Genomic DNA, 16,625 nt, shown 5'->3' on the forward strand with positions numbered 1-16,625 from the left:
TCAAGAGATTTCATCCTGCAAAATGTATTAAAAAAAACATTGCTTTAAATGATTTCCACCTTTGGGTACCACCATTTGGATGTTCATACTTCAAACAGCTTCATGTTTGACCTAATTTCCTGCTGACCATTGACACAAGGATGTGTTTGGTAGTTCTGCCAGACCAGCCTCACCTGGGCCAGTCACTGATTGTGGTGTAGAGTGAAGTCATCAGTGCCTTAATCATTGTGAGTAGGGCCAGGAGGTTCTCTTAGCCATGGTCAGGAAAAAGTATTGGCCCTAAATATGAAACCCAATCATCCAGTCACACGGTCAGTGCATATGTTGAATGATGTCCATGGAAAGTACGTTTAGTCCACATAATGATTATACATGGAGAATGGGGCCTCTGAATTAATTCATCAGTCAACGTCCTCGACTATGTTGGCTGTTTCAAAAAATATATCAATCAATCAATTAATGTATCAGTATACATTTTTTTACATAAAGGTTCTGTAGAAATGTGTATTTGTTTTTACGCTGTCGGTAATGGTTTGTGTTACATCATGTTTATTCATTTTCCCAATACACAATCTTTTAGTAAATGGGAATGTTAGCTAATAGATTCGTTTTCTTCATCCAGTGGAGAGATAGCAGGCAGAAAAAAATTCCCTTAAAGGGTCATCAGGGTCACCATTGAGGATGTAAGTGAATCACTTGGCAGTTGACACACATTTTGCCTGTATTCTTCGCAACATGTCTTATTGACATAACTCTTGCCATTATGTCAGCTGATGCTGAGTGTACATTGAAAACAGGTGATTTTGGACCAGTACCCCATATTCAGGTGAACTGCAATGGTTTCCTATTTATGGACTGGTAGCGAAGCGCAACTCGCCTCTGGACCAATCAAAGGCGAGCTAACAGGTCAAGGAAATCTGTAACTTAGCTGATTTATAGATAGCTGTTTGGTGAACTTAAAACCGTGTGTGGACTGCATATGCGCCACTCGGAATCATCTCTTTCTATAAACTCACTGTTTTTGCACTTTTATTTTATTTTTTAAAGGGGATTTATATTTTAATAGAACAATGGAAACTATATATAGGTATTTTCCCGTTATTCTCCTATGTCTGAGTTTGAACCTATTCAGCTATGCGTGGGGTTCACCTGTGGATGTATATGGGAAAGTGGTGGAGCTCGTGTCGCCAGGAGAGGAATACCTGGATGAAATGTCAGTTCGCTCCTTTTTCAAACTGTTGGAGAAGCGTGTGCAGTGCCCTGGTGTGTCGTGTGAAAAGGTAACTTTTTTCTTACACTCGCTTCAACTTGGTTTTAGGAAAGGTCGAGGTCCAATCTGCACCTGTTACTGTGCCGTGCGCTACACACAATGGAATACAGCGCTGTACATTTGTCATAGTGCTTTTTCAGACCTAGCTTGTTTATTAAGCCTAAATCTGTATTATATTTTTTTTATTGACCAGTCTCGAACCAAGTCTTTTTTAAATTTTATTGATACATATATCGTGAGCACTGAGCAATAATGATATGATAATGATAACCGTAATGATTCTGACTATTAATATGTAGGTATTATATAGAGAGAATACACGACGTCAGCATTGCAGATAGTTTTGTGTAACTTATGTATTAAAATCATTAAGTTCTACCAATGATGTAAAACACCCTGATCAATATTTAACTAATTCCATGTGTTAGGGTATTATCATAGATTATAGCAATGGCTTTGACTTAAATCACTTGTGTAAAACAAATAAATAAATATATATATCGTGGTTGTATTACCCTTTTACTGTGCAGCCTGTTTAAACGTCTAAATGATTGGGCATTCTGTTTCACGTAATTTAATACATTCAATGTAAAAAATAATAATACATTACTCTGTCCATCATGCCATTGCACCACAAGTACTCCAATAAGTGTTCATTTTGGTTTAATTTGACTACAGTAGAAAAACATGTACACATCCATTTCTTTGAATACATTTTTCTTCTGTTGTTCAGACATTGAAGGCCTTGGACTTTACCGTGGCAGGTGTAATCTACCCTTGTGACCATGTAGAGGAAGTTTTCTGTCACATGCTATGTGAGACGTGTGTTATAGATTGGCCAAACATGTTTGGGACTAACACTAATGATCAGTAGTTAAACAGCATGTTCTGCTAATGCAACAATGGCTTGAGATCTTACTCATACGTGGTCATGATGCTGGAGAATCAGGAAGAAATCTCTGCACACTTCCAGTGAGATGCACATTTATTTTAATAGATACGGAGCTTTCGGTCAGTCGACCTTCATCGAGCTCAGCCTCTTTTAAAAGAAATGTGCATCTGACTTGAAGTGTGTCAAGACTTTTTTTTTTCTTTCTTTCTTCTGTTTCTCCAGTTGAGCATTTAGCCTCCAGCACCACTAATCGGTTCTGGACTTCTGGTAGACTCTACAGAAGAATCTGTTTAGATAATAGGCCAAGTCACTGTATGTCCTGACTCAAAAAGCCAGAGAATAGCTGTTAAAGATCAGAAAATTAGATTTTTATGTCTCGCATTCACCCAACCTATACTCCTTTAGCTTTGTGGTCATAATTACTGACTTTACAAGACACTACGTTGGTTTTCTCTCATAAATTAGGCATATATTTGTACTGGGTAGATAAATAATCTAAATGAAACACTGAAGCCACCCTGCTTCTTTCTAGTGTCTCTCTGTGCAGTCAGTAGACCAGCTGGTGGGTAACTTCACCAGCACTGGTGGTCTCCTTCACAAGGGGGGCTTCTTCAGAGTAGCGGCAGGATGCTGCCTGTACCTCAGCTCTCCCTCAGAGGCCTGCTCTGCCGTGAGGGCAGGGAGGTGGGGGGACGAGACGGACAACTTCATCCATGAGATCACAGGCTATGACCATGGGGATGGACACGGAGACAGGGAGAGCAGTGGGATAGAGACACTGCTCCATAACTTGAAGAACTACTACAAGCCCGATCAGCAGTACGACCAGGTTGGTGCTGCTGTGTTAATAAGAATGGCAACACATTTTATATACTGTACCTTCTAAGGTTGTGCAATAGAAACCCAATGAACTACCGTTAGCAACAGTGACCTGTTTTCTAACAAACTCATTTGAGTAGATTTGTTTCAACAAAATATTTATATTCTATTCAACGGTGTATGTCTGTCCCTCGTTATGGTAGCAGTGTCTTACTGGTCAAGACATCCTGAAGGAGATGAATGATGGTGTCCCACACAACATGGATGTGATGTTTGGATACATAGTTTACCATGCTTTGCAAGGTGACTGCATGACTGCCAGAGCACTACCTGAAGAGGACTACTTTCTGGATTTCATATTCAACTCCTTCGGTTCTGACAACATTACCATACATGGTACAGTAAGAAACAACTATTCCTATTGGTACGAAATGTCCGTGCTGTAATATTGCCTCATGACAAACTACTATCGCTATTTAGTATGAATCATTTTCCTCGCACTGTTTAGTTTTATTACACTGTAATGTCATGCTCCTGGCTGTACTGTAACATCAACCCACTCATTAATCCATCTTGTGCAATACGTAGTTCATCATTCATTTACCATGATGCTATTAATCTTATCCTCAAACCCTATGTTAATGTTACCCTCAAATCCTATGTTATAACCCCATGAAGCCTGGATAATGAGTTTATATTGCTGTTCCTCAATGGCCTAATATACTCTACCAGCATATTACTGTTCCTCAATGGTCTGCTAATATACTCTACCAGCATATTACTGTTCCCCAATGGCCTGCTAATGTACTCTACCACCAAATAACCATATCATTGTGATTAATCTCTGTAGAGCTGGAAGGTCTTATGAAGAGCCTGCAACTGGGTGGAATCCATGAAGAGGATCACGATCATAGAGATCAAAAGGGACACCACAATGACCATGGTCACGATGACCACGTTGACCATGACCATAGTGACCACAGTACTGTTAGCAGGGGTCGGGGGGGTCGAAGTGGAGGTGATGCCTTCAGGACGAGTCATGAGGAGGGGTACCACCATAGGAACATCAGCAGCTGGGAACTGGTAATTGTTATTCTCAACCACCATGGTGCTTTGTCTGTAATTAGGTCAAGGCCATCGCTCCAATCTTCTGAAGAGACCTTCAGGGGCTTAACGACGCACGCACGCACGCACGCACACACACACACACACATACAGGCTCCTTCACTCTGACTCATTATCAGACTGCTAAACCCCTGGTGTCCGCTGCATCTCCAATGAGCCTCAGATGTGCAGTAGATGGCCTGAGCTATTGGCAGCTGTAGGATTCTCCCCATGGTAATGTCTATATTAGAGAAATCTGAATGAGAAGGAACACTGCTGAAGGATAATAACATGTTACTTGTAATATGTTGGTCCCCACTTTGTGAATGCCCAATGACATCTTACTGTCAGTTAATCAGTTAGCGACAAGGAGTGTCAATTCAAAGAATAGACCAATGGGCTTTGGTCAAAAGTTGTGCACTGCAAAGGGAATAGTGATCCATGTGTTTCAGCCCTGTTTCCTCCATGTGGACGTGTTTCACCCCTGTTTCCTCCACGTGGATGTGTTTCACCCCTGTTTCCTCCACGTGGACGTGTTTCACCCCTGTTTCCTCCACGTGGACGTGTTTCACCCCTGTTTCCTCCACGTGGATGTGTTTCACCCCTGTTTCCTCCACGTGGACGTGTTTCACCCCTGTTTCCTCCACGTGGATGTGTTTCACCCCTGTTTCCTCCACGTGGACGTGTTTCACCCCTGTTTCCTCCACGTGGACGTGTTTCCACCCTGTTTCCTCCACGTGGACGTGTTTCCACCCTGTTTCCTCCACGTGGACGTGTTTCAGCCCTGTTTCCTCCACGTGGACGTGTTTCAGCCCTGTTTCCTCCACGTGGACGTGTTTCAGCCCTGTTTCCTCCACGTGGACGGGTTTCAGCCCTGTTTCCTCCACGTGGACGTGTTTCAGCCCTGTTTCCTCCACGTAGATGTGTTTCAGCCCGGAGGAGCTGATAAAGATCCATGGGCTGAATGGATCTAGCCTGTCCAGGTCTGACGTGGCCCGGCTCAGCCCAGCCCTGGTCCAGCAGCTCCTCAGTGGTGCCTGCAACAGCATCTCTCCCCCCACTGGACCATTAGACCAGCTCAGCACCACAGAGAGTGAGTGAACTGCTACAGTCCGAGCCACTGTGATTCTGCGTTGTGTACTCTTGCGATTGATCTATTGATTTCTACAGTACACTCTATATTCAACACTCATTCCTTTCCTTTTGATACAGAAAGTCCCATTCCTTAATGATAAAGGAATTATAGAGAGACTATGCAGAAATACATTTCCTCTGTTTGTAAATATGAATGCTCCAAAATTCAAAATCACAAAACATGAGGCTCTTGTCCAAAAAGACGAGAGCCTATTGCATTCGGTAGGACTAGAGCCTATTGCATTCGGTAGGACTAGAGCCCATTGCATTCGGTAGGACTAGAGCCCATTGCATTCGGTAGGACGAGAGACCATTGCATTCGGTAGGACGAGAGCCCATTGCATTCGGTAGGACGAGAGCCCATTGCATTCGGTAGGACGAGAGCCCATTGCATTCGGTAGGACGAGAGCCCATTGCATTCGGTAGGACGAGAGCCCATTGCATTCGGTAGGACGAGAGCCCATTGCATTCGGGAGGACTAGAGCCCATTGCATTCGGGAGGACTAGAGCCCATTGCATTCGGGAGGACTAGAGCCCCATTGCATTCGGTAGGACGAGAGCCCCATTGCATTCGGTAGGACGAGAGCCCCATTGCATTCGGTAGGACGAGAGCCTATTGCATTCGGTAGGACGAGAGCCTATTTCAAGCATAATCACACAATGTTTACTGTATTATCTAACAGACCTTTTGTGGCTTGACTGAGCCCATTACATTCGGTAGGACGAGAGCCTATTGCATTCGGAAGGACTAGAGCCCATTACATTCGGGAGGACTAGAGCCCATTGCATTCGGGAGGACTAGAGCCCATTGCATTCGGGAGGACTAGAGCCCCATTGCATTCGGTAGGACGAGAGCCCCATTGCATTCGGTAGGACGAGAGCCTATTGCATTCGGTAGGACGAGAGCCTATTTCAAGCATAATCACACAATGTTTACTGTATTATCTAACATACCTTTTGTGGCTTGACTGAGCCCATTACATTCGGTAGGACGAGAGCCTATTGCATTCGGAAGGACTAGAGCCCATTATATTCGGTAGGACGAGAGCCTATTGCATTCGGAAGGACTAGAGCCCATTACATTCGGTAGGACGAGAGCCCATTGCATTCGGTAGGACGAGAGCCCATTGCATTCGGTAGGACGAGAGCCCATTGCATTCGGTAGGACGAGAGCCCATTGCATTCGGTAGGACGAGAGCCCATTGCATTCGGTAGGACGAGAGCCCATTGCATTCGGTAGGACGAGAGCCCATTGCATTCGGTAGGACGAGAGCCCATTGCATTCGGTAGGATGAGAGCCCATTACATTCGGTAGGACTAGAGCCCATTGCATTCGGTAGGACTAGAGCCCATTGCATTCGGTAGGACTAGAGCCCATTGCATTCGGTAGGACTAGAGCCCATTGCATTCGGAAGGACTAGAGCCCATTGCATTCGGTAGGACTAGAGCCCCATTGCATTCGGTAGGACTAGAGCCCATTGCATTCGGTAGGACTAGAGCCCATTGCATTCGGTAGGACTAGAGCCCATTGCATTCGGTAGGACTAGAGCCCATTGCATTCGGTAGGACTAGAGCCCATTGCATTCGGTAGGACTAGAGCCCATTGCATTCGGTAGGACGAGAGCCCATTGCATTCGGTAGGACGAGAGCCCATTGCATTCGGTAGGACGAGAGCCCATTGCATTCGGTATGACGAGAGCCCATTGCATTCGGGAGGACTAGAGCCCATTGCATTCGGGAGGACTAGAGCCCCATTGCATTCGGTAGGACGAGAGCCCCATTGCATTCGGTAGGACGAGAGCCCCATTGCATTCGGTAGGACGAGAGCCCATTGCATTCGGGAGGACTAGAGCCCATTGCATTCGGGAGGACGAGAGCCCCATTGCATTCGGTAGGACGAGAGCCCCATTGCATTCGGTAGGACGAGAGCCCCATTGCATTCGGTAGGACGAGAGCCTATTGCATTCGGTAGGACGAGAGCCTATTTCAAGCATAATCACACAATGTTTACTGTATTATCTAACAGACCTTTTGTGGCTTGACTGACTGACTGACTGATTGGCTTGAGTCTGGCACTGTTATTATATTTGTAACCCCTTAATGTTAATTATTTCTCCCCACAGAGTTTGTGTATGCCTCCATAGCCAATCTGCTGATCTGTCTGGCCGCCCTGGTTGGCGTTATGGTGCTGCTGTGTACCTCCTGCAGCAGTGTCTTCCAGCTCGTCATCCAGTTCTGTGTCAGCTTGGCTGTGGGCTCCCTCACTGGGGACGCCCTGTTGCACCTCCTGCCTATGGTGAGCACCACAGTACCATATCCACATCACTGAGCCCAGCTGATTCAAGCTGAGATGCACTGAACTGGCCTGGTTATGCATCCATCATAGTTGCTGGAATGTCCAATGTGAAAAGAAAACCACTTCTCTAGCCAGCCAGACCTCTTCCTCCTCAACACTTCATTAAAGTGTTGTGGTTAATGTCAGTGTGACCCAATGATCAGCCAGATGTCTGAGAGACCATGGTAAGTCAGAGCAACACATACAGTAGTCCCATCTGATGCTTCCTAGCCTTATTTCCCCCAGGGCAGAAGTCTGAAGGGGATACTTCCTGCTGTTGCAGCTCAATCCATTTAGATCCATCATGTCAACATCGCAGGGCGAAGTATTAGCAGGCTGTCACACTGTGTCATCCCCTACAGTGTCAAATAATAACCATGTGAGGAACAAGAACGACACCTTCAGATCGGGCAAACGGAGAAATGGCCCCTTGTTCCTTCAGGGAACTTTAGGTTATTACAAAGCCAATGATAAGAGCAACATAACAATGTGTCCCAATGGTCCGACATGACTTCCTATCTTCCTCTCCTTCACAACCACTTATTTAGAGGACTTGATTGGTTAAAGCAATATGGTGGATAGGTACTGGTCTCCACTCTAGACTTTCATCTGTCAGTAGTGATTGAAGGAGGTCATTTCAGACTAATGGACCCTGCACAGGTTGATTGCGTCTCCAGTATTTGGTATTGTGTAGTGTATTACACTTCACTTGAACCTGCCTTCATAAGAGCTACGCAACACTGTCATAGCACTGTCATAACACTGTCATAGCACTGTCAAAGCACTGTCATTGGGCTGACTGTCAGACTGGGTTGTGACTGTTTCCTCTGTTGGTTCAGTTCCTAGGCCTCCATGTTCACAGTGAAGGAACAGATCACAGCCACTCAGAGGAGGTTCCAGACTACATCTGTAAGATACTGGTGATGATGGCTGGCATCTACTGCTTCTATCTCATGGAGACTATCTTCTCCATCATCACCACTCATAAGGACAGCCATCACCATTCCCTGCATCACCATGGGGTAAGTAGTGTCTATCATCTGGGCTGTGTTCAGTAGGGCATGATGTAGCAAAATGTATTGCAACAGGAAACAAAAATATGGGTTCTTATTGGACACGACCAGGTGGTACCTCTCCATTTCAGACGGTTTCTAAACCTTATCTCCTTACTGAACACCTCCGTTCTGTTAGCTTACTGGTTCAGTGGATCCATGGTGAAAAGAACTCCCACACACGCACACTTGCAATACACCTTTTAATAAAGTGCAATGTTTCGGTCAAAGATATTTCAGGTCTTTCTGGTTCCAAAATGTGAGAATTGTTAGCTATCACCCGTAGATACATTTGAAGTCTGAAGTCTACATACACCTTAGCCAAATACATTTAAACTCAGTTTTTCACAATTTCTGACATTTTATCCTGGTAAAAATTCCCTGTCTTATGTCATTTAGGATCACCACTTTATTTTAAGAATGTGAAATGTCAGAATAATAGTAGAGAGAATGATTTATCACATTTATCACATTCCCAGTGGGTCAGAAGTTTACATGCACTCAATTAGTATTTGGTAGCATTGCCTTTAAATTGTTTAACTTGGGTCAAATGTTTCGGGTAGCCTTCCACAAGCTTCCCACAATAAGTTGGGGGAATTTTGGCCCATTTCTCCTGACAGAGCTGGTGGAACTGAGTCAGGTTTGTAGGCCTCCTTGCTCACACATGCTTTTTCAGTTCTGCCCAATAGTATTGAGGTCAGGGCTTTGTTATGGCCACTCCAATACCTTGACTTTGTTGTCCTTAAGCCATTTTGCCACAACTTTGTAAGTATGCTTGGGGTCATTGTCCATTTGGAAGACCCATTTGCGACCAAGCTTTAACTTCCTGACTGATGTCTTGAGATGTTACTTCAATATATCCACGTTTTTCCTTGTTAATGATGTCATCTATTTTGTGAAGTGCACCAGTCCCTGTTGCTGCAAATCACCCCCACAACATGATGCTACCACCCCCGTGCTTCACGGTTGGGATGGTGTTCTTCGGCATGCAAGCCTCCCCCTTTTTCCTCCAAACGGTCATTATGGTCATTATGGCCAAACAGTTCTATTTTTGTTTCATCAGACCAGAGAAATTTCTCCAAAAAGTACGATCTTTGTCCACATGTGCAGTTGCAAACCGTAGTCTGGCTTTCTTGTGGCGGTTTTGGAGCAGTGGCTTCTTCCTTGCTGAGTGGTCTTTCAGGTTATGTCGATATAGAAGAGGCACTGAGTTTGAAGGTAGGCCTTGAAATACATCCACAGGTACACCTCCAATTGACTAAAATGATGTCAAATAGCCTATCAGAAGCTTCTAAAACCATGACATAATTTTCTGGAATTTTCCAAGCTGTTTAAAGGCACAGTCAACTTAGTGTATGTAAACGTCTGACCCACTGGAATTGTGATACAATGAATTATATGTGAAATAATCTGTCTGTAAACAGTTTTTGAAAAATTACTGTACATGTTCTTTGTTGTGATGTTCCGGGCCCAGACAGATACATTGTGCCATTGTGTTTCCAGGAGGAGTCTGAGCCCCATCACTGTGACCATGGTAAAGTCCTGGAGATGTACCTGCAGGAGAAAAATAACAAGCAGTCAATCTCCCAGACTGACCTGGTAGGTTCTGTACCACTTATTCACAGACTGACCTGGTAGGTTCTGTACCACCTATTCACAGACTGACCTGGTAGGTTCTGTACCACCTATTCACAGACTGACCTGGTAGGTTCTGTACCACTTATTCACAGACTGACCTGGTAGGTTGTGTACCACCTATTCACAGACTGACCTGGTAGGTTCTGTACCACCTATTCACAGACTGACCTGGTAGGTTCTGTACCACTTATTCACAGACTGACCTGGTCGGTTCTGTACCACCTATTCACAGACTGACCTGGTAGGTTCTGTACCACCTATTCACAGACTGACCTGGTAGGTTCTGTACCACTTATTCACAAACTGACCTGGTAGGTTCTGTACCACCTATTCACAGACTGACCTGGTAGGTTCTGTACCATCTATTCACAGACTGACCTGGTAGGTTCTGCACCACCTATTTACAGACTGACCTGGTAGGTTCTGTACCACTTATTCACAGACTGACCTAGTATGTTCTGTACCACCTATTCACAGACTGACCTGGTAGGTTCTGTACCACCTATTCACAGACTGACCTGGTAGGTTCTGTACCACTTATTCACAGACTGACCTGGTAGGTTCTGTACCACCTATTCACAGACTGACCTGGTAGGTTCTGTACCATCTATTCACAGACTGACCTGGTAGGTTCTGTACCACTTATTCACAGACTGACCTAGTATGTTCTGTACCACCTATTCACAGACTGACCTGGTAGGTTCTGTACCACCTATTCACAGACTGACCTGGTAGGTTCTGTACCACCTATTCACAGACTGACCTGGTAGGTTCTGTACCACCTATTCACAGACTGACCTGGTAGGTTCTGTACCATCTATTCACAGACTGACCTGGTAGGTTCTGCACCACCTATTCACAGACTGACCTGGTAGGTTCTGTACCACTTATTCACAGACTGACCTAGTATGTTCTGTACCACCTATTCACAGACTGACCTGGTAGGTTCTGTACCACCTATTCACAGACTGACCTGGTAGGTTCTGTACCACCTATTCACAGACTGACCTGGTAGGTTCTGTACCACCTATTCACAGACTGACCTGGTAGGTTCTGTACCACTTATTCACATACTGACCTGGTAGGTTCTGTACCACCTATTCACAGACTGACCTGGTAGGTTCTGTACCACTTATTCACATACTGACCTGGTAGGTTCTGTACCACTTATTCACAGACTGACCTGGTATGTTCTGTACCACCTATTCACAGACTGACCTGGTATGTTCTGTACCACCTATTCACAGACTGACCTGGTAGGTTCTGTACCACTTATTCACAGACTGACCTGGTAGGTTCTGTACCACTTATTCACAGACTGACCTGGTAGGTTCTGTACCACCTAATCACAGACTGACCTGGTAGGTTCTGGACCACCTATTCACAGACTGACCTGGTAGGTTCTGTACCACCTATTCACAGACTGACCTGGTAGGTTCTGTACCACCTATGCACAGACTGACCTGGTAGGTTCTGTACCACCTATTCACAGACACACCTGGTAGGTTCTGTACCACCTATTCACAGACACACCTGTGACGTTCTAAACCCTCTATCTGCTCTCTTGGAGATCTGAGTCAGAGGTCCATGACTGAACAGCCAGTATCCTAGTAAAGCTGTGTTTTTACCTGACACAGTATGTAGTCTCAAGTCTTTACTATCCGTGTCTCTGAACACCTTGTCCTCCACTAACTTGTTCACGCCTGCTGTAATTCCGATGTTATACTTCTGTAAAATTCTGATCCTAAAAGGTTGAAAGTGAGCACAGTGAGGACACAGAGAAAGCCTTTCCAGAACCAAACCAGCGCTCAAGAGGTAAGATAGACAACCCAGGTCATCATACAACCTGTAAGGAAGAGATTAAAAATAGGTCAGGGTCTGACAGTCAGGGCGTTCACTGGAAAGCTGATATACTGTGAACTTACTGTGCGAGTCAAGTCTAGTCAATGATTACACACATTTAGCGTGACAAAGAGTAATGTGCACCAAAGAGCTTTGTTCACTTACACGAGGAACAGCAATACAGGGATTCATTACTGCAGGGGTACAACATTTTAGCTGCAGATGCACCCAAAAACACCCTGTCATATCATTGTAAATGATAATATCAACAGTGACAACAATTTATTTATCTGACATGATTAAAATGAGACATCATCCTTTATGTAATCTTTATAAACAATTCAAGCGGACTCATTAAACAGAGAACGTCCCTGGTCATCCCTACTGCCTCTGACCTGGCGGACTCATTAAACAGAGAACATCCCTGGTCATCCCTACTGCCTCTGATCTGGTGGACTCACTAAACACAAATGTTTTGTTTGTAAAATATATGTGAGTGTTGGAGTGTGTCTGTGGCTATAAGTACATATAAAAAACATGAATTATGCCATCCGGTTTGCTTAATATGAAGAATTTGAAATGATTTATACTTTTACTTTTCATACTTAAGTATATTTGAGCAATTACATTTACTTTTGATACTGAAGTATTTTAAAACCAAATACTTTGACTTTTACTCAAGTAGTATTTTACTGGGTGACTTTGACTTGAGTCATTTTCTATGAAGGTATCTTTACTTTTACTCAAGTATGACAATTTAGTACTTTTTCCACCACTGGTTCCAACAGATGTAGGATCTTAATTTGATCACCCTGTTCTTGCAGGAAATGCAAACATGAAGTAAATTTAAGGTTTAAAAAGACTTCTAAAGTTAGTAATTTCCACTTTAAAATGTCAGACTTGATTTGTCCTAACTAACAATGTATCAACCCCTACAAAAATGTCCATTAATTGTAATCCACACACTAATTCATATTTCCTGTTGCTACAGGATACTTTTCCTGTTGTGAGAAACTGGTCAAATTAAGATCCTACATCTGTATTCTGTATTCCAGCCTAATGACATTGGCTAATCAATAATGCTGTCATTGTGATATATGAATTTAGACACATGATTAAAAATAGCCAAATGTAACTTTAGTTCTTTAGACGACTGAACCTTTCTCTGAGTTTCCCTTCTGTCTCTCCCCTCCACTAGAACAGCGTCTGCTACCCTACATGGTTACCATAGGGGACGGGATACATAACTTTGCCGATGGCCTGGCTATCGGAGCGGCCTTTTCTGTTTCCTGGAATTCCGGCCTTGCCACGTCTTTGGCTGTGTTCTGTCATGAGTTGCCTCACGAACTGGGTGAGTGTAGACTGATGCCTCTAGTTGGTCATGTTGAAAGAGATTTTCAGGGAATGAGACCCAGCCACATTAGTACTTCAGATGTTTATTTTATATCAATTAGTGTGTGTGTGTGTGGTGTGTAAAATGGTGTTTGATTTCTGGACAATATTTTTTCATTTCAAACAGTCAAGTGTTAGACTGGATGAGTAGTAGTGGTAGATGATTAGCCACGACTTCTCTCTCCATACAGATTCCTATTCACTCAATCCCTCCAATGGCATCAACCTAAGACCTACATTTTTATCACTGACGTCCCTTTTAAACCTCTCCGTCCTACATTTCCCAGGTGATTTTGCAATCCTGCTGCACAGCGGGTTGTCAGTGAAGAAGGCCTTGATGCTGAATGTGGGCAGTGCCCTCACATCCTTCATCGGACTCTACATCGCCCTCACCGTCTCTACTGACCTGGCCACCAAGCAGTGGATTGCGGCCATCACCTCTGGTCTCTTCCTGTATGTGGGTCTGGCTGATATGGTTAGTACACTAGGTTTACCACATTCTCAAACAGGCTGTGAGGAATCACTTATTTGTGTTTCTCTTCAAATGAGAGTTTATCGTACAAATTGTTCAAATGACCCTTCGCTAAGCCCTGCCGTCTTGGTTACTGTTGCAACTTTGGACAACATTTTCCCCTGGAAGCCCAATTATGACTTGGGCCTTAAGTGTCTCCTGGCTATGTCACCTGACCAGGAAGAGCTCTGACCCCTAGTTATGGCACGTTTGCTCCTATGTCTTTCATCAATTCCCTAATGCCTATCTTTCTCTGTAAATATGCTATATTTGGGCAAGGAGTTAAATGCAGTCGATTGTCTTGCTTCTTTCTCCTCCCAGCTCCCCACCATGATCCATGCGGACAACCGTAGGCCCTGGCTCATGTTCCTGCTCCAGAACTTAGGACTGCTGTCTGGCTGGGGCATCCTGCTGCTCCTTTCTCTGTATGAAGAAAATATTGGCTTCTAGAGCCTCCTAGTCCTCACACTGTACAGTACAATGCAATGGATTTGTATACAATTACAAATTACACTGTATGTAAACTATGCTATATTTGACCTGTTTTGATACATTTAATTTAACACGCTTGATCATTCTATATGATGGAAAATTTCCTCAAAATGACTTTCTAGATGATATATGCGATTTATAGTCTAGTTCTGTTGTATCTACCACATAGAAGTGTAGTCTGCTGGTGTTCAGTCTGAACCTGCTGTTGGTGCTAATGTTACTGTTGGAAAGGATTTCATCTGTATGCGATTTAGTTCAAACTGTAATTTATACCACCGATATTTATAATGGGACTCACAGTTCCTCAGCCTACTGCCTCTGTAATTGCCACATCTTTTGTATAACCACATACCATAACAGTGTGACTGCAGGGAAGTAGGTAGATTCTGTTTTCATTTGTGATCGTGTGACGTGTGTAGTTAGCGGTAATGCAGAGGTTGACAGTATGTATACATGTGAGAATGTGACATGTTTAGATTTGTCTAACTTTGTCATATGTGTATTTTTACTTACAGTATGTGCCACCAATCCCACAAAACCCCCAAAAAGTAATAAAATACGCAAAGAAAATAATAATTCTGATACATGTTGTTTCTGTATAGCTTTCCTTGTTTAGCACATACATTGAGCACAAAGCCATATGATGCTTTCCAGCTGCAGTATTTTTTCCATTCTGTCCAGTCTACCACTCAAGAGAATTCCCTGTAAATGGATACAGGAAATAACATCCTCTAGATACTTGGTTATATGACATGATTAGGTACGTCGGCAGTTTCACTGTTCAGAGTCCACACTTTCGAAGACAGACGGCTCAAATCCATGGATCGCAACTTCAGATAAATCAGAGGTGGACCCTCATTTTTAAAAATCTTTTACGGTAGATCACCAGTCAGCATGGTGATTCACTGTAGTTTGTCTGATTACCAAGAGAGGGGTTATAAAGAAGGGTTGGTACAGCAAAGTATATCAGCAGAGATGACAGGCATTGTGGATTCCATTTGATAAAATGGTCATCGTAACAGTCAGAGCAAGGGAGTGGAAGAGCTATATGTCAAGGCTGTATGCCTCCCAAATAGCACCCTATTGCCTAATTGGTGCACTACTTTTAACCAGAGTCCTGGTCAAAAGTAGTGCACTATATAGGGAATAGGGTGCCATTTGGGAGGCACACAGAGTTTCTGGTCCATACAGTATGACCAACAGTAAAGAGCAAGGGCAATAGGGGCGTGGCCCCGCATACAGAACACTCCACACAGGTATGACCGTAAGTCCAAGGGAGTTAAGTGGATAAGACGGATGATTTAGCAGCCTTACTATAAATATTTAGAATCATCTCTATGCACACCAGAGCTACAGATAAGATTAGAGGTTTATTTGGCTCATCTTTGTTTTTAAATAAAATGGTTAAGTTAATAAAAAATACTAATAATATAAGATGCATGTGTTTGTTTAGAAACATCGCCACATTATGTCAGTGGCCTAGAGACAGAGAGATCCCAGCTGTTTAGGCTTCTTCATCATAAACTACTATAATGATTCCTTATGGTTTGACTGTCTCAGCTTTGGTCCTGTTGTCTCTTAGTTCCTGTCCTGTTTTCTCTTAGTTCCTTTCCTGTTTTCTCTTAGTTCCTTTCCTGTTTTCTCTTAGTTCCTGTCCTGTTTTCGCTTAGCTTCTGTCCTGTTTTCGCTTAGCTTCTGTCCTGTTTTCTCTTAGTTCCTTTCCTGTTTTCTCTTAGTTCCTGTCCTGTTTTTTCTTAGTTCCTGTCCTGTTTTCTCTTAGCTTCTGTCCTGTTTTCTCTTAGTTCCTGTCCTGTTTTCTCCTAGGCTCTTTCCTGTTGTCTCTTAGTTCCTGTCCTGTTTTCTCTTAGTTCCTGTCCTGTTTTCTCTTAGATTTCTCTTAGCTTCTGTCCTGTTTTCTCTTAGTTCCTTTCCTGTTTTCTCCTAGGCTCTTTCCTGTTGTCTCTTAGTTCCTGTCCTGTTTTCTCTTAGTTTCTGTCCTGTTTTCTCTTAGTTCCTGTCCTGTTTTCTCTTAGTTCCTGTCCTGTTTTCTCTTAGTTCCTGTCCTGTTTTCTCCTAGGTTCTGTCCTGTTTTCTCCTAGGTTTTGTCCTGTTTTCTCTTAGTTCCTGTCCTGTTTTCTCTTAGT

The 16,625-nt window shown here is 43.6% G+C and overlaps 1 protein-coding gene across 2 annotated transcripts; it reads left to right on the top strand.

Annotated features, from left to right (window-relative positions):
• The first annotated feature begins 909 nt into the window (after nt 1-909).
• On the top strand, nt 910-15,051 carry LOC149975635 (zinc transporter ZIP4-like). Of its 2 annotated transcripts, none has more exons than XM_090209237.1 (12): nt 910-1,280; nt 2,695-2,991; nt 3,185-3,377; nt 3,832-4,064; nt 5,007-5,178; nt 7,343-7,515; nt 8,394-8,576; nt 10,110-10,205; nt 11,996-12,059; nt 13,285-13,437; nt 13,766-13,953; nt 14,311-15,051. In XM_090209237.1, exons 1-12 carry the CDS (start codon nt 1,071-1,073, stop codon nt 14,437-14,439), a joined length of 2,091 nt encoding a protein of 696 aa, XP_090065363.1. In that variant the 5' UTR covers nt 910-1,070; the 3' UTR covers nt 14,440-15,051. The 2 variants fall into 2 exon arrangements, with proteins under 2 accessions (XP_090065363.1, XP_090065362.1); XM_090209236.1 differs by having other exon boundaries at nt 936-1,280; nt 3,188-3,377.
• Nucleotides 15,052-16,625: the final 1,574 nt, after the last annotated feature.

The sequence above is a fragment of the Oncorhynchus mykiss genome, chromosome 18 (assembly GCF_057628025.1).
Source record: "Oncorhynchus mykiss isolate SJ-2025 chromosome 18, ASM5762802v1, whole genome shotgun sequence".
Taxonomy (NCBI): domain Eukaryota; kingdom Metazoa; phylum Chordata; class Actinopteri; order Salmoniformes; family Salmonidae; genus Oncorhynchus; species Oncorhynchus mykiss.

Bases quoted from the DNA above. Each gene is read 5' to 3' on its own strand.
- LOC149975635 (XM_090209237.1), top strand. From the start codon at position 1,071: ATGGAAACTATATATAGGTATTTTCCCGTTATTCTCCTATGTCTGAGT. The intron at 1,281-2,694 runs GTAACTTTTTTC...GCTTCTTTCTAG, and splicing joins CTGGTGTGTCGTGTGAAAAG to TGTCTCTCTGTGCAGTCAGT. The intron at 10,206-11,995 runs GTAGGTTCTGTA...TGATCCTAAAAG, and splicing joins CAATCTCCCAGACTGACCTG to GTTGAAAGTGAGCACAGTGA.